Here is a 20,741-nt window from a genome sequence, read left to right on the forward strand (position 1 = left end):
CTCTTCAGCCCGCCTTGCAAGGAGCAAACCGAGGCTCGGGGAGGTGCCGTGACATCCCCAGCCTCACAGCTAGTAGGTGGCTGAATGCCCACAGTGCTGCGGAGGGGCACGGCACGCACCTTTGAAACAGAAGCTCCAGCACCTGTCGTGTGGTGGCAAAACCTCTATACGTGCACAGGAAGCTGTGGACGTAGGCGGTGTCGCCCTCCAGGAAGGCGGGCACCAGGTGCTCCACTCGCTTCTGCCGCCTTCCAGCCTGGACGGTCCACACCAGGCGGGACGCTTTGCTCTTCGCTGGGGATGGATTTTCAGCCTGGGGTCAGACAGAGGGGCCGCTTGCCATCAGAGGCCGCACCGCGGGCCCCAGGAGTGCCGGGGACTGGAGGTCGCACCGAATGCCCAAGCCCGCGGTGACTTGTGGCCGGAAGTGGGCATCATTGCCCAGGGCAAGGGAAGAATTCTCGGGATTCCAAGTAGGATGTGAGGTGGAGAAGGATTAAACCTCTTGGTCTCCTAGGTCTTTGTGCTGGCAGAGGAGTGACAGCCCCTCCCTGGATGAAGAGCATCAACCCTGGGGTGGCTGACCAACTGCCCATTCGAGACAGGAGAACACAGAGGCTTTTCGTGGGCTGGGAGGGATGAGGACGGGAGGACAGGCAGGGTGATCAGGGCGGTGCTGTGGAAATGGCAACAGAAGGTGCGGGTTCATTGAAGGGCTGAGTCACTGGGCTAATGGGTCTCCCTTCTGGAAAGTTGGGCAGCCTGCTGAGGCCCGACGCCCTGACCTCGAGAGGCCACGTGGACGTGTTCCTCTGGACAGCAAAGGCAGAGGACCAGAAAGAACCCTGTGAGCCCCATGTCCTGTTGGGCAAAAAGCATGCCTATCCATCAGGATGCTGCGTCCGACTGGGAGAAGGTGGGGAAGGATTGCCAGGCCACATGGACATGTGAGGATGGGAGTTCAAACAGGAAAATCTCTACAGAACGCAAAAGGACTCTTGAACGCCCGTGAGCTGATGGGCTAGAAATGTCTCTGCTCTGCTACACCTCTGTGGACAGGGCCGTCTCCTCTGGCCAAGACGGGGGCTGGGCCCGCAGGGCAAGGTCGGGGGAAGAGATGGGGATTCAGATTCCTTTGGGAGCAGGGCTCCAGGCAGGAGCCCCGGGGCTGTCTCAGGGCCTTCGAAGACCTGGGGTCCTCAGTGCTGTCTTGGGGCCCTGGGGCTTGGGTCTCCCCAGCACCTGCACTCACCCTGAGCCGGCCCTGGCCTCGCTTGGCAGCGTGGGGCACCTTCCCTTCCTGCAGGGTGGTGGAGTCGAGGGCGTCGTGGCTCAGCTGCTGGCCCGTCTCCTGAGTGACGCTCTGGAAAGACAGTGCCCGGCAGCCAGGCGGCAAGCCTCAGAGACCCGACTGGCTGTCTTTGCTGGCTCTCACACCTCTGTGACTCTCTCCACTCTGGACACACATACCCCGCCCCACGGTCCACACAGACCTCCACCGAGGAGGGAAACACACGGCAGCCTGAGGGCCTGGAATGAGGAGGCAGCTTAGGGGTCCCCTTTCAGTCCTGCCAGCCCTGTCCTGGCTTGGGAACGTGACGGGAAAAGCAGGTTATTGCCAGCCCACCAACCTTCTGCGGCCAAGGGCAGATCCTGCCCACACGTCCCTCTGGCCCCCACACTCACGAGGACGGGATGAGGGCTGCCCTGGGAGGGCTCGGGGAGCTGGTCTGGCCTCGATTGGGCCGCTCTAGGCTTCCTCATGTTACCTGAGAGGACCTCCTGCCAAAGGTCCAGCGGTGGGGGGCGTGGGAGCTGAGCCAGCGTCCACAACGTCTCCAAAGGTTCTCCCTCCGGGCTTTCTGGGAACCAGAGCCCCGGTCAGGCGGGAGAAAGCAGGAGAACATGTTTCTCTATCAAGAGTCTCCAGCCAAGTGAGCTGGCTTTGCGCACGTGGCTGCCTAGTTGCGGGGGTTCCAAGTCTGTTGGGGTCTGTTGTCAAGGAAGTGACCTCATTTCCTGCAGTGCCCTTACCTGAGTGCCCCCCTCAGATACCACCCATGCAAACAGTCCTCTGGCCATGGCCTTGCTCACCCCCCTTCTCCATGCGACGTCGTAGGCGTACCCAGGAACACCAACACACCCGTCTCACAGGCTCCCTAGAGGGTCTGGGTGCGGCCGAGGTCCCAGCTTTGAGACTGACGCAGAAACAAGTCCTCTTCCTTACCTCTTCTGGATCCTGCATAAGCCGTTGTGTCTCTCAGGGCCTGTCGGCCTCCTGTCTGCACACTGGGGAGGACCGGAGCGTGGACTTGCTAGACATGTCCTCTGGCGTGTGTCCTACCTTAGAGGACGATACCTCTCAAACTGCAGGCGGGTGTCACTTGCAGGCAATGCCTCCCACCTCGTGTTTCTTCCTCTTGCCACTTGCCCTGTGTCTGCTTCTCTTCGGATCCCACCCTAGAGTCCATCCTTGCATCCAAGGTCAATGTGTGTGTGTGTGTGTGTGTGTGTTTGTGTGTGTGTGCATGCGTGTGTGTGTGTGTGTTTGTGTGCGTCCGCGTGTTGTGTGCTCAGGTTGTGGAGGCCAAGAAGAAAACAGCTCCCACAAAAGGGAGGGATTGGCAAGAGCTTCTCAAGGTCTCATGGTTCCTAATTTCAGAAGCCAAGCCTCCGCGTGGGGTCCCAGTCTTGCCCTAGAAGGTCAGAACACACACTTACCCATTGGACTCACCCTGTTGAGGGCCATTCCCTACCCCTCTAGGGGCCTCAGTTTCCCAATGTTCCAGTGAGAGATTCAATTCAGGACTGCATAGGCCTGAGCTCAGCAGAAAAGTGGCCGCCACTGCCTCCACCGTGGGTGTGATGTGGGCAGGGCTACAATCCAGGGTGCCCCGGACCTGGGCTCCTCCTCAAACAAGAACTGACCAAATGCCCGTGTACACTGCCGAATACTCCCCCTCACCCCCATGCCATCTCCAGATCTGTATGCACTTCCACCAACACAGCCTTCTCCAGAGGCCCCTGGGAATGCCTGTGTGCAGCCAGAGCCCCAGCCTTGAGGACGCAGAGCTGGCTTCCTCCCTGGCTCCGCCTTCTTCCTCATCTGGGATTCTGGGCAAGGCATTGAAGTTCTGGGGTCTTCTCCTTCTCCCGTCACTGGCCACCTGGGATCAGGACTTCCTGGTCTAGACCTCCTGCTGTAATCCCCTCCTCTTGAGTGTGGACTGACTGGAGCGATTCCACAGAGGACGGCAAAGCGATGCCGTGTCACTACTGAGATTTGGATGTGGTCAGTGGTCCCTGAGAACGCGCAAGGGGATAGGTGTGACTACTCACAGCCCACTGTGGGGCATCAGGTACCAGGAAGGAACAGCCCCAGGCTCCTTCCCGCACCACACCCTCACACACCCACACACCCACACCGCCCTCACACACAAACACACACACACTCACACACACACACACACGCCCCCGCACCAGAGCTCAATGAAGAGCTCTGAAAAGCTGGCCACCCCTTGTTCTGGGCAGTTGTTTCTTGGTAGAACGAGGGCATCGTTTCTTATGACTCATCTTTAAGTCATTCTTTTACCAAATTAACATTAATTATCTATCTCAAACGTTAAAACTTTGGGGAATATATTTTACTCCACGATACGCTTCTTATAAACGCCAGTGTTTCATATGCGATGAGAATATTTTTGAAATTTGCACATTTTGAAAACGTTACCAGGGCCCATCCAGGAAAGCGAAAGATTTGAAAGGGGTCTCCCTGGCCCCGACATTTCCCTCGCTGTTTCCAGCTCTGGTGTCACACCTCCAATGGGTCCCCATCCCCAGGAAGTGAAAAGAGGGAATAGCGGGGCATCCTCTTTGAGACAGAATCTTTGATCTGCGGGGGATTTTTCTTCTTAATGAAAACCGCTATCTCAATTTCAAACATCCGGAGTCACTCACCTCAGACCAGACCCAGCCAGGCACAGGAGGCCACCTCTGGAAGGCTGGCACTTCCATGCAAACTCCGGAGGAGGGAAACGCACGGAGTCCGACAGAAGGAAACTCAGTGGCTACCAGGGACTTGCGGTGGGAGGAAGGGAGACTGACTGCTTCCCAGGGACAGGGTTTCTCTTGGACAAAAATGGGCGGGTACTAGATGCGGATGACGTTGGTGTGACGTTGTGAGTCTGCTTCACGCCACTTCAGCGAACAATTGAAAAGAACCCAAGAACTAAACTTTATTGAACTGACGAGATAAAATACAGGGAAAGGTTAAGTAAAGAAAAACCAACAACAAAACTTTAAAACCCACGCCATGGCTAGGGGAAGGCGAGGATTCTCTGGGGCTGCAGCTCAGGAGCTGAGGGTAGTGGCTGGGATGCTGCCAGTGCTTGCTGAAGGTCTTGAGCCGGCTGTGGCTCGCAAGATGCCTGTGCGGCTCTGAGCTGGGCTGGGCCCGAGAGGGAGAGACGGTGCCGGATCTTCAGGGTCTTCCGCGTCTTTCGGTGGAGCTGCAGCTGGAGATGGAAGAAGAGAAAACGCCACCAACATGACTGCCCGCCCAAGTCATTCCAAAGAAAGGGACCCTCTGCCGCCAATCCAGCAGTCTCAGTCCAAGCACCACGCCCCCGAAAGTCTTCCCAGACTCCAGTCCCTGGCAAGAGTGATCTGAGCCCGCCCCTTGCTCCCAGCCGAACCCCAGCCTCTGGACACTCTGCTCCGGGGGGCGCAGCGCCATCCCCTCTGCACACGCCCACGTCACACACCCGAGTCCTCCTCACCCTCAGTCTTGGCATCAGTGTGCTCAGGCTGCTCCAGCCGGGAAAGAAGAACGCGGGCGCGGTGCTCCAGCTCCGAGCCGGGCATATTGAGACCAATGTAGGCCAAGAGCAGTTCCAGGCTGGGAACATCTGGGGGCTGGATAAAATCCTCAGGGTACCATCGGAGCCAGGCGCCCAGAATGAAGGAGATGGCCCTGAGGACGGACAGGTGGGCAGCAGAGTCAGAGAAGGGTCCTTTCCTTGCACGCTGGCCTCCCGGGCATCCCTGTGCGGGCCTGGGCTCCTGGGCCTCCCGCTCCTGGCTGTCCAGGGGCCAGTCCTACTTGGCGGCCACCTCCAATCTGGCAGTCTTGGCAGAGCTAGGCCAGGGCACCAAGGAGGGGCTAGGAAAACGCCTTTGGAAGGGGGAGCCCTGTGCCGTGGTGGCGTCACCTCTCCTAGGCCTCAGGGAAGCCGGACACACTGCTTGGAGCATCTCTCCGCCCACTGCCCACTGGAACGTCAGCTGCGTGAGGGCAGCGAGCGGTGCAGTCTCCTCTTTTCATTGCCCTCCCTGGCACACAGGAGGTGCTCCCAGAACATCTGACCAGTGAGGGAACAACGGACATTGTCTCCCGCCCATGCTTCCCAGGGCCCTCCTCTTGCCTCCAACTTTCCCTCCTGGGCCTACGTGCTGCCTGATTCACCAGGTGTCCCATGAGGGTCATGCTCCCCTGCCCCGTATCTCGACCAGGGAGGGGCTTATGTGGCCCCGGAGCACTCCCTGAGCCCCCTGAGCAGGAGCTGAGCACCCGCTGGGGAGCTTCTAGCAGATGAGTGAGCGGGACGCTGCAGGCAACTGCCCTCCAAGTGTGGACGCTGGGCGCCCTCCTAGGGATTCCAAAGCCCACTCACTTTTTGAGTTGGTCTAGGGGTCCGCCGTCCTCATCGCCATAGGCAAGGACACAACCGTATCTAGAAGACACAGGAGGACGTCGCATGGACTGGACTGTGGATCAGGCCTGCGTGAGAAGCCTAGCGGCGCTGTCTCACTCCCAACGAGAATGGAGCCCTGGAGGGCATGGCTGTCGCCTGCTCTGCGCCCGGGATTCTGGTCAGTGCCTAGAAAACTTTCTGCACCTAGTGGGGACCTCTGTGTGTGCGTGATGAAGGAAGGAGCTCCAACCGGCCCCTCACTCCTGCTTGAGTGGGTCGGGGGCCTCGGCTCAGCCCAGGGATCGCTGCTCTGGCTTCACCCAGGTCAGAGACCTAGAAGAGCTCTGCCATCTCCTTTTCCAAAGGGAAGACAACAACTCAGTGAAGGCCACGGGCACGCTGAGGGACGAGGCGGAGGCTTCGCCTTAGGCAAGAGGAATATCCTCAATGAGCACAACCACAGCCCCTCCGCTCCAGTCGACCCTCCCAGAGGGTTAGGCTTCTCGAGAAGCCTTTGCAGGCAGCACCTGCCTGAGTCCCTACAATCTCCCCTGGAGGCTGATCCTCTCTTCAGCCCGCCTTGCAAGGAGCAAACCGAGGCTCGGGGAGGTGCCGTGACATCCCCAGCCTCACAGCTAGTAGGTGGCTGAATGCCCACAGTGCTGCGGAGGGGCACGGCACGCACCTTTGAAACAGAAGCTCCAGCACCTGTCGTGTGGTGGCAAAACCTCTATACGTGCACAGGAAGCTGTGGACGTAGGCGGTGTCGCCCTCCAGGAAGGCGGGCACCAGGTGCTCCACTCGCTTCTGCCGCCTTCCAGCCTGGACGGTCCACACCAGGCGGGACGCTTTGCTCTTCGCTGGGGATGGATTTTCAGCCTGGGGTCAGACAGAGGGGCCGCTTGCCATCAGAGGCCGCACCGCGGGCCCCAGGAGTGCCGGGGACTGGAGGTCGCACCGAATGCCCAAGCCCGCGGTGACTTGTGGCCAGAAGTGGGCATCATTGCCCAGGGCAAGGGAAGAATTCTCGGGATTCCAAGTAGGATGTGAGGTGGAGAAGGATTAAACCTCTTGGTCTCCTAGGTCTTTGTGCTGGCAGAGGAGTGACAGCCCCTCCCTGGATGAAGAGCATCAACCCTGGGGTGGCTGACCAACTGCCCATTCGAGACAGGAGAACACAGAGGCTTTTCGTGGGCTGGGAGGGATGAGGACGGGAGGACAGGCAGGGTGATCAGGGCGGTGCTGTGGAAATGGCAACAGAAGGTGCGGGTTCAGTGAAGGGCTGAGTCACTGGGCTAATGGGTCTCCCTTCTGGAAAGTTGGGCAGCCTGCTGAGGCCCGACGCCCTGACCTCGAGAGGCCACGTGGACGTGTTCCTCTGGACAGCAAAGGCAGAGGACCAGAAAGAACCCTGTGAGCCCCATGTCCTGTTGGGCAAAAAGCATGCCTATCCATCAGGATGCTGCGTCCGACTGGGAGAAGGTGGGGAAGGATTGCCAGGCCACATGGACATGTGAGGATGGGAGTTCAAACAGGAAAATCTCTACAGAACGCAAAAGGACTCTTGAACGCCCGTGAGCTGATGGGCTAGAAATGTCTCTGCTCTGCTACACCTCTGTGGACAGGGCCGTCTCCTCTGGCCAAGACGGGGGCTGGGCCCGCAGGGCAAGGTCGGGGGAAGAGATGGGGATTCAGATTCCTTTGGGAGCAGGGCTCCAGGCAGGAGCCCCGGGGCTGTCTCAGGGCCTTCGAAGACCTGGGGTCCTCAGTGCTGTCTTGGGGCCCTGGGGCTTGGGTCTCCCCAGCACCTGCACTCACCCTGAGCCGGCCCTGGCCTCGCTTGGCAGCGTGGGGCACCTTCCCTTCCTGCAGGGTGGTGGAGTCGAGGGCGTCGTGGCTCAGCTGCTGGCCCATCTCCTGAGTGACGCTCTGGAAAGACAGTGCCCGGCAGCCAGGCGGCAAGCCTCAGAGACCCGACTGGCTGTCTTTGCTGGCTCTCACACCTCTGTGACTCTCTCCACTCTGGACACACATACCCCGCCCCACGGTCCACACAGACCTCCACCGAGGAGGGAAACACACGGCAGCCTGAGGGCCTGGAATGAGGAGGCAGCTTAGGGGTCCCCTTTCAGTCCTGCCAGCCCTGTCCTGCCTTGGGAACGTGACGGGAAAAGCAGGTTATTGCCAGCCCACCAACCTTCTGCGGCCAAGGGCAGATCCTGCCCACACGTCCCTCTGGCCCCCACACTCACGAGGACGGGATGAGGGCTGCCCTGGGAGGGCTCGGGGAGCTGGTCTGGCCTCGATTGGGCTGCTCTAGGCTTCCTCATGTTACCTGAGAGGACCTCCTGCCAAAGGTCCAGCGGTGGGGGGCGTGGGAGCTGAGCCAGCGTCCACAACGTCTCCAAAGGTTCTCCCTCCGGGCTTTCTGGGAACCAGAGCCCCGGTCAGGCGGGAGAAAGCAGGAGAACATGTTTCTCTATCAAGAGTCTCCAGCCAAGTGAGCTGGCTTTGCGCACGTGGCTGCCTAGTTGCGGGGGTTCCAAGTCTGTTGGGGTCTGTTGTCAAGGAAGTGACCTCATTTCCTGCAGTGCCCTTACCTGAGTGCCCCCCTCAGATACCACCCATGCAAACAGTCCTCTGGCCATGGCCTTGCTCACCCCCCTTCTCCATGCGACGTCGTAGGCGTACCCAGGAACACCAACACACCCGTCTCACAGGCTCCCTAGAGGGTCTGGGTGCGGCCGAGGTCCCAGCTTTGAGACTGACGCAGAAACAAGTCCTCTTCCTTACCTCTTCTGGATCCTGCATAAGCCGTTGTGTCTCTCAGGGCCTGTCGGCCTCCTGTCTGCACACTGGGGAGGACCGGAGCGTGGACTTGCTAGACATGTCCTCTGGCGTGTGTCCTACCTTAGAGGACGATACCTCTCAAACTGCAGGCGGGTGTCACTTGCAGGCAATGCCTCCCACCTCGTGTTTCTTCCTCTTGCCACTTGCCCTGTGTCTGCTTCTCTTCGGATCCCACCCTAGAGTCCATCCTTGCATCCAAGGTCAATGTGTGTGTGTGTGTGTGTGTGTGTTTGTGTGTGTGTGCATGCGTGTGTGTGTGTGTGTTTGTGTGTGTCCGCGTGTTGTGTGCTCAGGTTGTGGAGGCCAAGAAGAAAACAGCTCCCACAAAAGGGAGGGATTGGCAAGAGCTTCTCAAGGTCTCATGGTTCCTAATTTCAGAAGCCAAGCCTCCGCGTGGGGTCCCAGTCTTGCCCTAGAAGGTCAGAACACACACTTACCCATTGGACTCACCCTGTTGAGGGCCATTCCCTACCCCTCTAGGGGCCTCAGTTTCCCAATGTTCCAGTGAGAGATTCAATTCAGGACTGCATAGGCCTGAGCTCAGCAGAAAAGTGGCCGCCACTGCCTCCACCGTGGGTGTGATGTGGGCAGGGCTACAATCCAGGGTGCCCCGGACCTGGGCTCCTCCTCAAACAAGAACTGACCAAATGCCCGTGTACACTGCCGAATACTCCCCCTCACCCCCATGCCATCTCCAGATCTGTATGCACTTCCACCAACACAGCCTTCTCCAGAGGCCCCTGGGAATGCCTGTGTGCAGCCAGAGCCCCAGCCTTGAGGACGCAGAGCTGGCTTCCTCCCTGGCTCCGCCTTCTTCCTCATCTGGGATTCTGGGCAAGGCATTGAAGTTCTGGGGTCTTCTCCTTCTCCCGTCACTGGCCACCTGGGATCAGGACTTCCTGGTCTAGACCTCCTGCTGTAATCCCCTCCTCTTGAGTGTGGACTGACTGGAGCGATTCCACAGAGGACGGCAAAGCGATGCCGTGTCACTACTGAGATTTGGATGTGGTCAGTGGTCCCTGAGAACGCGCAAGGGGATAGGTGTGACTACTCACAGCCCACTGTGGGGCATCAGGTACCAGGAAGGAACAGCCCCAGGCTCCTTCCCGCACCACACCCTCACACACCCACACACCCACACCGCCCTCACACACAAACACACACACACTCACACACACACACACACGCCCCCGCACCAGAGCTCAATGAAGAGCTCTGAAAAGCTGGCCACCCCTTGTTCTGGGCAGTTGTTTCTTGGTAGAACGAGGGCATCGTTTCTTATGACTCATCTTTAAGTCATTCTTTTACCAAATTAACATTAATTATCTATCTCAAACGTTAAAACTTTGGGGAATATATTTTACTCCACGATACGCTTCTTATAAACGCCAGTGTTTCATATGCGATGAGAATATTTTTGAAATTTGCACATTTTGAAAACGTTACCAGGGCCCATCCAGGAAAGCGAAAGATTTGAAAGGGGTCTCCCTGGCCCCGACATTTCCCTCGCTGTTTCCAGCTCTGGTGTCACACCTCCAATGGGTCCCCATCCCCAGGAAGTGAAAAGAGGGAATAGCGGGGCATCCTCTTTGAGACAGAATCTTTGATCTGCGGGGGATTTTTCTTCTTAATGAAAACCGCTATCTCAATTTCAAACATCCGGAGTCACTCACCTCAGACCAGACCCAGCCAGGCACAGGAGGCCACCTCTGGAAGGCTGGCACTTCCATGCAAACTCCGGAGGAGGGAAACGCACGGAGTCCGACAGAAGGAAACTCAGTGGCTACCAGGGACTTGCGGTGGGAGGAAGGGAGACTGACTGCTTCCCAGGGACAGGGTTTCTCTTGGACAAAAATGGGCGGGTACTAGATGCGGATGACGTTGGTGTGACGTTGTGAGTCTGCTTCACGCCACTTCAGCGAACAATTGAAAAGAACCCAAGAACTAAACTTTATTGAACTGACGAGATAAAATACAGGGAAAGGTTAAGTAAAGAAAAACCAACAACAAAACTTTAAAACCCACGCCATGGCTAGGGGAAGGCGAGGATTCTCTGGGGCTGCAGCTCAGGAGCTGAGGGTAGTGGCTGGGATGCTGCCAGTGCTTGCTGAAGGTCTTGAGCCGGCTGTGGCTCGCAAGATGCCTGTGCGGCTCTGAGCTGGGCTGGGCCCGAGAGGGAGAGACGGTGCCGGATCTTCAGGGTCTTCCGCGTCTTTCGGTGGAGCTGCAGCTGGAGATGGAAGAAGAGAAAACGCCACCAACATGACTGCCCGCCCAAGTCATTCCAAAGAAAGGGACCCTCTGCCGCCAATCCAGCAGTCTCAGTCCAAGCACCACGCCCCCGAAAGTCTTCCCAGACTCCAGTCCCTGGCAAGAGTGATCTGAGCCCGCCCCTTGCTCCCAGCCGAACCCCAGCCTCTGGACACTCTGCTCCGGGGGGCGCAGCGCCATCCCCTCTGCACACGCCCACGTCACACACCCGAGTCCTCCTCACCCTCAGTCTTGGCATCAGTGTGCTCAGGCTGCTCCAGCCGGGAAAGAAGAACGCGGGCGCGGTGCTCCAGCTCCGAGCCGGGCATATTGAGACCAATGTAGGCCAAGAGCAGTTCCAGGCTGGGAACATCTGGGGGCTGGATAAAATCCTCAGGGTACCATCGGAGCCAGGCGCCCAGAATGAAGGAGATGGCCCTGAGGACGGACAGGTGGGCAGCAGAGTCAGAGAAGGGTCCTTTCCTTGCACGCTGGCCTCCCGGGCATCCCTGTGCGGGCCTGGGCTCCTGGGCCTCCCGCTCCTGGCTGTCCAGGGGCCAGTCCTACTTGGCGGCCACCTCCAATCTGGCAGTCTTGGCAGAGCTAGGCCAGGGCACCAAGGAGGGGCTAGGAAAACGCCTTTGGAAGGGGGAGCCCTGTGCCGTGGTGGCGTCACCTCTCCTAGGCCTCAGGGAAGCCGGACACACTGCTTGGAGCATCTCTCCGCCCACTGCCCACTGGAACGTCAGCTGCGTGAGGGCAGCGAGCGGTGCAGTCTCCTCTTTTCATTGCCCTCCCTGGCACACAGGAGGTGCTCCCAGAACATCTGACCAGTGAGGGAACAACGGACATTGTCTCCCGCCCATGCTTCCCAGGGCCCTCCTCTTGCCTCCAACTTTCCCTCCTGGGCCTACGTGCTGCCTGATTCACCAGGTGTCCCATGAGGGTCATGCTCCCCTGCCCCGTATCTCGACCAGGGAGGGGCTTATGTGGCCCCGGAGCACTCCCTGAGCCCCCTGAGCAGGAGCTGAGCACCCGCTGGGGAGCTTCTAGCAGATGAGTGAGCGGGACGCTGCAGGCAACTGCCCTCCAAGTGTGGACGCTGGGCGCCCTCCTAGGGATTCCAAAGCCCACTCACTTTTTGAGTTGGTCTAGGGGTCCGCCGTCCTCATCGCCATAGGCAAGGACACAACCGTATCTAGAAGACACAGGAGGACGTCGCATGGACTGGACTGTGGATCAGGCCTGCGTGAGAAGCCTAGCGGCGCTGTCTCACTCCCAAGGAGAATGGAGCCCTGGAGGGCATGGCTGTCGCCTGCTCTGCGCCCGGGATTCTGGTCAGTGCCTAGAAAACTTTCTGCACCTAGTGGGGACCTCTGTGTGTGCGTGATGAAGGAAGGAGCTCCAACCGGCCCCTCACTCCTGCTTGAGTGGGTCGGGGGCCTCGGCTCAGCCCAGGGATCGCTGCTCTGGCTTCACCCAGGTCAGAGACCTAGAAGAGCTCTGCCATCTCCTTTTCCAAAGGGAAGACAACAACTCAGTGAAGGCCACGGGCACGCTGAGGGACGAGGCGGAGGCTTCGCCTTAGGCAAGAGGAATATCCTCAATGAGCACAACCACAGCCCCTCCGCTCCAGTCGACCCTCCCAGAGGGTTAGGCTTCTCGAGAAGCCTTTGCAGGCAGCACCTGCCTGAGTCCCTACAATCTCCCCTGGAGGCTGATCCTCTCTTCAGCCCGCCTTGCAAGGAGCAAACCGAGGCTCGGGGAGGTGCCGTGACATCCCCAGCCTCACAGCTAGTAGGTGGCTGAATGCCCACAGTGCTGCGGAGGGGCACGGCACGCACCTTTGAAACAGAAGCTCCAGCACCTGTCGTGTGGTGGCAAAACCTCTATACGTGCACAGGAAGCTGTGGACGTAGGCGGTGTCGCCCTCCAGGAAGGCGGGCACCAGGTGCTCCACTCGCTTCTGCCGCCTTCCAGCCTGGACGGTCCACACCAGGCGGGACGCTTTGCTCTTCGCTGGGGATGGATTTTCAGCCTGGGGTCAGACAGAGGGGCCGCTTGCCATCAGAGGCCGCACCGCGGGCCCCAGGAGTGCCGGGGACTGGAGGTCGCACCGAATGCCCAAGCCCGCGGTGACTTGTGGCCGGAAGTGGGCATCATTGCCCAGGGCAAGGGAAGAATTCTCGGGATTCCAAGTAGGATGTGAGGTGGAGAAGGATTAAACCTCTTGGTCTCCTAGGTCTTTGTGCTGGCAGAGGAGTGACAGCCCCTCCCTGGATGAAGAGCATCAACCCTGGGGTGGCTGACCAACTGCCCATTCGAGACAGGAGAACACAGAGGCTTTTCGTGGGCTGGGAGGGATGAGGACGGGAGGACAGGCAGGGTGATCAGGGCGGTGCTGTGGAAATGGCAACAGAAGGTGCGGGTTCAGTGAAGGGCTGAGTCACTGGGCTAATGGGTCTCCCTTCTGGAAAGTTGGGCAGCCTGCTGAGGCCCGACGCCCTGACCTCGAGAGGCCACGTGGACGTGTTCCTCTGGACAGCAAAGGCAGAGGACCAGAAAGAACCCTGTGAGCCCCATGTCCTGTTGGGCAAAAAGCATGCCTATCCATCAGGATGCTGCGTCCGACTGGGAGAAGGTGGGGAAGGATTGCCAGGCCACATGGACATGTGAGGATGGGAGTTCAAACAGGAAAATCTCTACAGAACGCAAAAGGACTCTTGAACGCCCGTGAGCTGATGGGCTAGAAATGTCTCTGCTCTGCTACACCTCTGTGGACAGGGCCGTCTCCTCTGGCCAAGACGGGGGCTGGGCCCGCAGGGCAAGGTCGGGGGAAGAGATGGGGATTCAGATTCCTTTGGGAGCAGGGCTCCAGGCAGGAGCCCCGGGGCTGTCTCAGGGCCTTCGAAGACCTGGGGTCCTCAGTGCTGTCTTGGGGCCCTGGGGCTTGGGTCTCCCCAGCACCTGCACTCACCCTGAGCCGGCCCTGGCCTCGCTTGGCAGCGTGGGGCACCTTCCCTTCCTGCAGGGTGGTGGAGTCGAGGGCGTCGTGGCTCAGCTGCTGGCCCATCTCCTGAGTGACGCTCTGGAAAGACAGTGCCCGGCAGCCAGGCGGCAAGCCTCAGAGACCCGACTGGCTGTCTTTGCTGGCTCTCACACCTCTGTGACTCTCTCCACTCTGGACACACATACCCCGCCCCACGGTCCACACAGACCTCCACCGAGGAGGGAAACACACGGCAGCCTGAGGGCCTGGAATGAGGAGGCAGCTTAGGGGTCCCCTTTCAGTCCTGCCAGCCCTGTCCTGGCTTGGGAACGTGACGGGAAAAGCAGGTTATTGCCAGCCCACCAACCTTCTGCGGCCAAGGGCAGATCCTGCCCACACGTCCCTCTGGCCCCCACACTCACGAGGACGGGATGAGGGCTGCCCTGGGAGGGCTCGGGGAGCTGGTCTGGCCTCGATTGGGCTGCTCTAGGCTTCCTCATGTTACCTGAGAGGACCTCCTGCCAAAGGTCCAGCGGTGGGGGGCGTGGGAGCTGAGCCAGCGTCCACAACGTCTCCAAAGGTTCTCCCTCCGGGCTTTCTGGGAACCAGAGCCCCGGTCAGGCGGGAGAAAGCAGGAGAACATGTTTCTCTATCAAGAGTCTCCAGCCAAGTGAGCTGGCTTTGCGCACGTGGCTGCCTAGTTGCGGGGGTTCCAAGTCTGTTGGGGTCTGTTGTCAAGGAAGTGACCTCATTTCCTGCAGTGCCCTTACCTGAGTGCCCCCCTCAGATACCACCCATGCAAACAGTCCTCTGGCCATGGCCTTGCTCACCCCCCTTCTCCATGCGACGTCGTAGGCGTACCCAGGAACACCAACACACCCGTCTCACAGGCTCCCTAGAGGGTCTGGGTGCGGCCGAGGTCCCAGCTTTGAGACTGACGCAGAAACAAGTCCTCTTCCTTACCTCTTCTGGATCCTGCATAAGCCGTTGTGTCTCTCAGGGCCTGTCGGCCTCCTGTCTGCACACTGGGGAGGACCGGAGCGTGGACTTGCTAGACATGTCCTCTGGCGTGTGTCCTACCTTAGAGGACGATACCTCTCAAACTGCAGGCGGGTGTCACTTGCAGGCAATGCCTCCCACCTCGTGTTTCTTCCTCTTGCCACTTGCCCTGTGTCTGCTTCTCTTCGGATCCCACCCTAGAGTCCATCCTTGCATCCAAGGTCAATGTGTGTGTGTGTGTGTGTGTGTGTTTGTGTGTGTGTGCATGCGTGTGTGTGTGTGTGTTTGTGTGTGTCCGCGTGTTGTGTGCTCAGGTTGTGGAGGCCAAGAAGAAAACAGCTCCCACAAAAGGGAGGGATTGGCAAGAGCTTCTCAAGGTCTCATGGTTCCTAATTTCAGAAGCCAAGCCTCCGCGTGGGGTCCCAGTCTTGCCCTAGAAGGTCAGAACACACACTTACCCATTGGACTCACCCTGTTGAGGGCCATTCCCTACCCCTCTAGGGGCCTCAGTTTCCCAATGTTCCAGTGAGAGATTCAATTCAGGACTGCATAGGCCTGAGCTCAGCAGAAAAGTGGCCGCCACTGCCTCCACCGTGGGTGTGATGTGGGCAGGGCTACAATCCAGGGTGCCCCGGACCTGGGCTCCTCCTCAAACAAGAACTGACCAAATGCCCGTGTACACTGCCGAATACTCCCCCTCACCCCCATGCCATCTCCAGATCTGTATGCACTTCCACCAACACAGCCTTCTCCAGAGGCCCCTGGGAATGCCTGTGTGCAGCCAGAGCCCCAGCCTTGAGGACGCAGAGCTGGCTTCCTCCCTGGCTCCGCCTTCTTCCTCATCTGGGATTCTGGGCAAGGCATTGAAGTTCTGGGGTCTTCTCCTTCTCCCGTCACTGGCCACCTGGGATCAGGACTTCCTGGTCTAGACCTCCTGCTGTAATCCCCTCCTCTTGAGTGTGGACTGACTGGAGCGATTCCACAGAGGACGGCAAAGCGATGCCGTGTCACTACTGAGATTTGGATGTGGTCAGTGGTCCCTGAGAACGCGCAAGGGGATAGGTGTGACTACTCACAGCCCACTGTGGGGCATCAGGTACCAGGAAGGAACAGCCCCAGGCTCCTTCCCGCACCACACCCTCACACACCCACACACCCACACCGCCCTCACACACAAACACACACACACTCACACACACACACACACGCCCCCGCACCAGAGCTCAATGAAGAGCTCTGAAAAGCTGGCCACCCCTTGTTCTGGGCAGTTGTTTCTTGGTAGAACGAGGGCATCGTTTCTTATGACTCATCTTTAAGTCATTCTTTTACCAAATTAACATTAATTATCTATCTCAAACGTTAAAACTTTGGGGAATATATTTTACTCCACGATACGCTTCTTATAAACGCCAGTGTTTCATATGCGATGAGAATATTTTTGAAATTTGCACATTTTGAAAACGTTACCAGGGCCCATCCAGGAAAGCGAAAGATTTGAAAGGGGTCTCCCTGGCCCCGACATTTCCCTCGCTGTTTCCAGCTCTGGTGTCACACCTCCAATGGGTCCCCATCCCCAGGAAGTGAAAAGAGGGAATAGCGGGGCATCCTCTTTGAGACAGAATCTTTGATCTCCGGGGGATTTTTCTTCTTAATGAAAACCGCTATCTCAATTTCAAACATCCGGAGTCACTCACCTCAGACCAGACCCAGCCAGGCACAGGAGGCCACCTCTGGAAGGCTGGCACTTCCATGCAAACTCCGGAGGAGGGAAACGCACGGAGTCCGACAGAAGGAAACTCAGTGGCTACCAGGGACTTGCGGTGGGAGGAAGGGAGACTGACTGCTTCCCAGGGACAGGGTTTCTCTTGGACAAAAATGGGCGGGTACTAGATGCGGATGACGTTGGTGTGACGTTGTGAGTCTGCTTCACGCCACTTCAGCGAACAATTGAAAAGAACCCAAGAACTAAACTTTATTGAACTGACGAGATAAAATACAGGGAAAGGTTAAGTAAAGAAAAACCAACAACAAAACTTTAAAACCCACGCCATGGCTAGGGGAAGGCGAGGATTCTCTGGGGCTGCAGCTCAGGAGCTGAGGGTAGTGGCTGGGATGCTGCCAGTGCTTGCTGAAGGTCTTGAGCCGGCTGTGGCTCGCAAGATGCCTGTGCGGCTCTGAGCTGGGCTGGGCCCGAGAGGGAGAGACGGTGCCGGATCTTCAGGGTCTTCCGCGTCTTTCGGTGGAGCTGCAGCTGGAGATGGAAGAAGAGAAAACGCCACCAACATGACTGCCCGCCCAAGTCATTCCAAAGAAAGGGACCCTCTGCCGCCAATCCAGCAGTCTCAGTCCAAGCACCACGCCCCTGAAAGTCTTCCCAGACTCCAGTCCCTGGCAAGAGTGATCTGAGCCCGCCCCTTGCTCCCAGCCGAACCCCAGCCTCTGGACACTCTGCTCCGGGGGGCGCAGCGCCATCCCCTCTGCACACGCCCACGTCACACACCCGAGTCCTCCTCACCCTCAGTCTTGGCATCAGTGTGCTCAGGCTGCTCCAGCCGGGAAAGAAGAACGCGGGCGCGGTGCTCCAGCTCCGAGCCGGGCATATTGAGACCGATGTAGGCCAAGAGCAGTTCCAGGCTGGGAACATCTGGGGGCTGGATAAAATCCTCAGGGTACCATCGGAGCCAGGCGCCCAGAATGAAGGAGATGGCCCTGAGGACGGACAGGTGGGCAGCAGAGTCAGAGAAGGGTCCTTTCCTTGCACGCTGGCCTCCCGGGCATCCCTGTGCGGGCCTGGGCTCCTGGGCCTCCCGCTCCTGGCTGTCCAGGGGCCAGTCCTACTTGGCGGCCACCTCCAATCTGGCAGTCTTGGCAGAGCTAGGCCAGGGCACCAAGGAGGGGCTAGGAAAACGCCTTTGGAAGGGGGAGCCCTGTGCCGTGGTGGCGTCACCTCTCCTAGGCCTCAGGGAAGCCGGACACACTGCTTGGAGCATCTCTCCGCCCACTGCCCACTGGAACGTCAGCTGCGTGAGGGCAGCGAGCGGTGCAGTCTCCTCTTTTCATTGCCCTCCCTGGCACACAGGAGGTGCTCCCAGAACATCTGACCAGTGAGGGAACAACGGACATTGTCTCCCGCCCATGCTTCCCAGGGCCCTCCTCTTGCCTCCAACTTTCCCTCCTGGGCCTACGTGCTGCCTGATTCACCAGGTGTCCCATGAGGGTCATGCTCCCCTGCCCCGTATCTCGACCAGGGAGGGGCTTATGTGGCCCCGGAGCACTCCCTGAGCCCCCTGAGCAGGAGCTGAGCACCCGCTGGGGAGCTTCTAGCAGATGAGTGAGCGGGACGCTGCAGGCAACTGCCCTCCAAGTGTGGACGCTGGGCGCCCTCCTAGGGATTCCAAAGCCCACTCACTTTTTGAGTTGGTCTAGGGGTCCGCCGTCCTCATCGCCATAGGCAAGGACACAACCGTATCTAGAAGACACAGGAGGACGTCGCATGGACTGGACTGTGGATCAGGCCTGCGTGAGAAGCCTAGCGGCGCTGTCTCACTCCCAAGGAGAATGGAGCCCTGGAGGGCATGGCTGTCGCCTGCTCTGCGCACGGGATTCTGGTCAGTGCCTAGAAAACTTTCTGCACCTAGTGGGGACCTCTGTGTGTGCGTGATGAAGGAAGGAGCTCCAACCGGCCCCTCACTCCTGCTTGAGTGGGTCGGGGGCCTCGGCTCAGCCCAGGGATCGCTGCTCTGGCTTCACCCAGGTCAGAGACCTAGAAGAGCTCTGCCATCTCCTTTTCCAAAGGGAAGACAACAACTCAGTGAAGGCCACGGGCACGCTGAGGGACGAGGCGGAGGCTTCGCCTTAGGCAAGAGGAATATCCTCAATGAGCACAACCACAGCCCCTCCGCTCCAGTCGACCCTCCCAGAGGGTTAGGCTTCTCGAGAAGCCTTTGCAGGCAGCACCTGCCTGAGTCCCTACAATCTCCCCTGGAGGCTGATCCTCTCTTCAGCCCGCCTTGCAAGGAGCAAACCGAGGCTCGGGGAGGTGCCGTGACATCCCCAGCCTCACAGCTAGTAGGTGGCTGAATGCCCACAGTGCTGCGGAGGGGCACGGCACGCACCTTTGAAACAGAAGCTCCAGCACCTGTCGTGTGGTGGCAAAACCTCTATACGTGCACAGGAAGCTGTGGACGTAGGCGGTGTCGCCCTCCAGGAAGGCGGGCACCAGGTGCTCCACTCGCTTCTGCCGCCTTCCAGCCTGGACGGTCCACACCAGGCGGGACGCTTTGCTCTTCGCTGGGGATGGATTTTCAGCCTGGGGTCAGACAGAGGGGCCGCTTGCCATCAGAGGCCGCACCGCGGGCCCCAGGAGTGCCGGGGACTGGAGGTCGCACCGAATGCCCAAGCCCGCGGTGACTTGTGGCCGGAAGTGGGCATCATTGCCCAGGGCAAGGGAAGAATTCTCGGGATTCCAAGTAGGATGTGAGGTGGAGAAGGATTAAACCTCTTGGTCTCCTAGGTCTTTGTGCTGGCAGAGGAGTGACAGCCCCTCCCTGGATGAAGAGCATCAACCCTGGGGTGGCTGACCAACTGCCCATTCGAGACAGGAGAACACAGAGGCTTTTCGTGGGCTGGGAGGGATGAGGACGGGAGGACAGGCAGGGTGATCAGGGCGGTGCTGTGGAAATGGCAACAGAAGGTGCGGGTTCAGTGAAGGGCTGAGTCACTGGGCTAATGGGTCTCCCTTCTGGAAAGTTGGGCAGCCTGCTGAGGCCCGACGCCCTGACCTCGAGAGGCCACGTGGACGTGTTCCTCTGGACAGCAAAGGCAGAGGACCAGAAAGAACCCTGTGAGCCCCATGTCCTGTTGGGCAAAAAGCATGCCTATCCATCAGGATGCTGCGTCCGACTGGGAGAAGGTGGGGAAGGATTGCCAGGCCACATGGACATGTGAGGATGGGAGTTCAAACAGGAAAATCTCTACAGAACGCAAAAGGACTCTTGAACGCCCGTGAGCTGATGGGCTAGAAATGTCTCTGCTCTGCTACACCTCTGTGGACAGGGCCGTCTCCTCTGGCCAAGACGGGGGCTGGGCCCGCAGGGCAAGGTCGGGGGAAGAGATGGGGATTCAGATTCCTTTGGGAGCAGGGCTCCAGGCAGGAGCCCCGGGGCTGTCTCAGGGCCTTCGAAGACCTGGGGGTCCTCAGTGCTGTCTTGGGGCCCTGGGGCTTGGGTCTCCCCAGCACCTGCACTCACCCTGAGCCGGCCCTGGCCTCGCTTGGCAGCGTGGGGCACCTTCCCTTCCTGCAGGGTGGTGGAGTCGAGGGCGTCGTGGCTCAGCTGCTGGCCCATCTCCTGAGTGACGCTCTGGAAAGACAGTGCCCGGCAGCCAGGCGGCAAGCCTCAGAGACCCGACTGGCTGTCTTTGCTGGCTCTCACACCTCTGTGACTCTCTCCACTCTGGACACACATACCCCGCCCCACGGTCCACACAGACCTCCACCGAGGAGGGAAACACACGGCAGCCTGAGGGCCTGGAATGAGGAGGCAGCTTAGGGGTCCCCTTTCAGTCCTGCCAGCCCTGTCCTGCCTTGGGAACGTGACGGGAAAAGCAGGTTATTGCCAGCCCACCAACCTTCTGCGGCCAAGGGCAGATCCTGCCCACACGTCCCTCTGGCCCCCACACTCACGAGGACGGGATGAGGGCTGCCCTGGGAGGGCTCGGGGAGCTGGTCTGGCCTCGATTGGGCTGCTCTAGGCTTCCTCATGTTACCTGAGAGGACCTCCTGCCAAAGGTCCAGCGGTGGGGGGCGTGGGAGCTGAGCCAGCGTCCACAACGTCTCCAAAGGTTCTCCCTGCGGGCTTTCTGGGAACCAGAGCCCCGGTCAGGCGGGAGAAAGCAGGAGAACATGTTTCTCTATCAAGAGTCTCCAGCCAAGTGAGCTGGCTTTGCGCACGTGGCTGCCT

General features: G+C 59.2%; 1 protein-coding gene across 1 annotated transcript; it reads right to left on the minus strand.

Annotated features, from left to right (window-relative positions):
• Window positions 1–16,728: 16,728 nt before the first annotated feature.
• On the minus strand, window positions 16,729–20,741 carry LOC138918895 (ral guanine nucleotide dissociation stimulator-like). Its single transcript, XM_070242469.1, has 6 exons — window positions 20,548–20,741; window positions 20,031–20,141; window positions 18,897–19,090; window positions 18,191–18,250; window positions 17,297–17,490; window positions 16,729–17,032 (listed from the first exon to the last, which is right to left on the minus strand). Exons 1-6 carry the CDS (start codon window positions 20,683–20,685, stop codon window positions 16,869–16,871), a joined length of 861 nt encoding a protein of 286 aa, XP_070098570.1. The 5' UTR covers window positions 20,686–20,741; the 3' UTR covers window positions 16,729–16,868.

The sequence above is a fragment of the Equus caballus genome, chromosome 19 (assembly GCF_041296265.1).
Source record: "Equus caballus isolate H_3958 breed thoroughbred chromosome 19, TB-T2T, whole genome shotgun sequence".
Classification (NCBI taxonomy): domain Eukaryota; kingdom Metazoa; phylum Chordata; class Mammalia; order Perissodactyla; family Equidae; genus Equus; species Equus caballus.

Excerpts from the sequence above, each read along its gene's own strand:
- LOC138918895 (XM_070242469.1), bottom strand. The coding sequence starts at position 20,685 with ATGTTCTCCTGCTTTCTCCCGCCTGACCGGGGCTCTGGTTCCCAGAAA. Across the intron at positions 20,142-20,547 it reads TTGGCAGGAGGTCCTCTCAG|AGCGTCACTCAGGAGATGGG; the intron begins GTAACATGAGGA and ends CTGTCTTTCCAG. Across the intron at positions 17,491-18,190 it reads CCCCTAGACCAACTCAAAAA|GGCCATCTCCTTCATTCTGG; the intron begins GTGAGTGGGCTT and ends GTCCGTCCTCAG.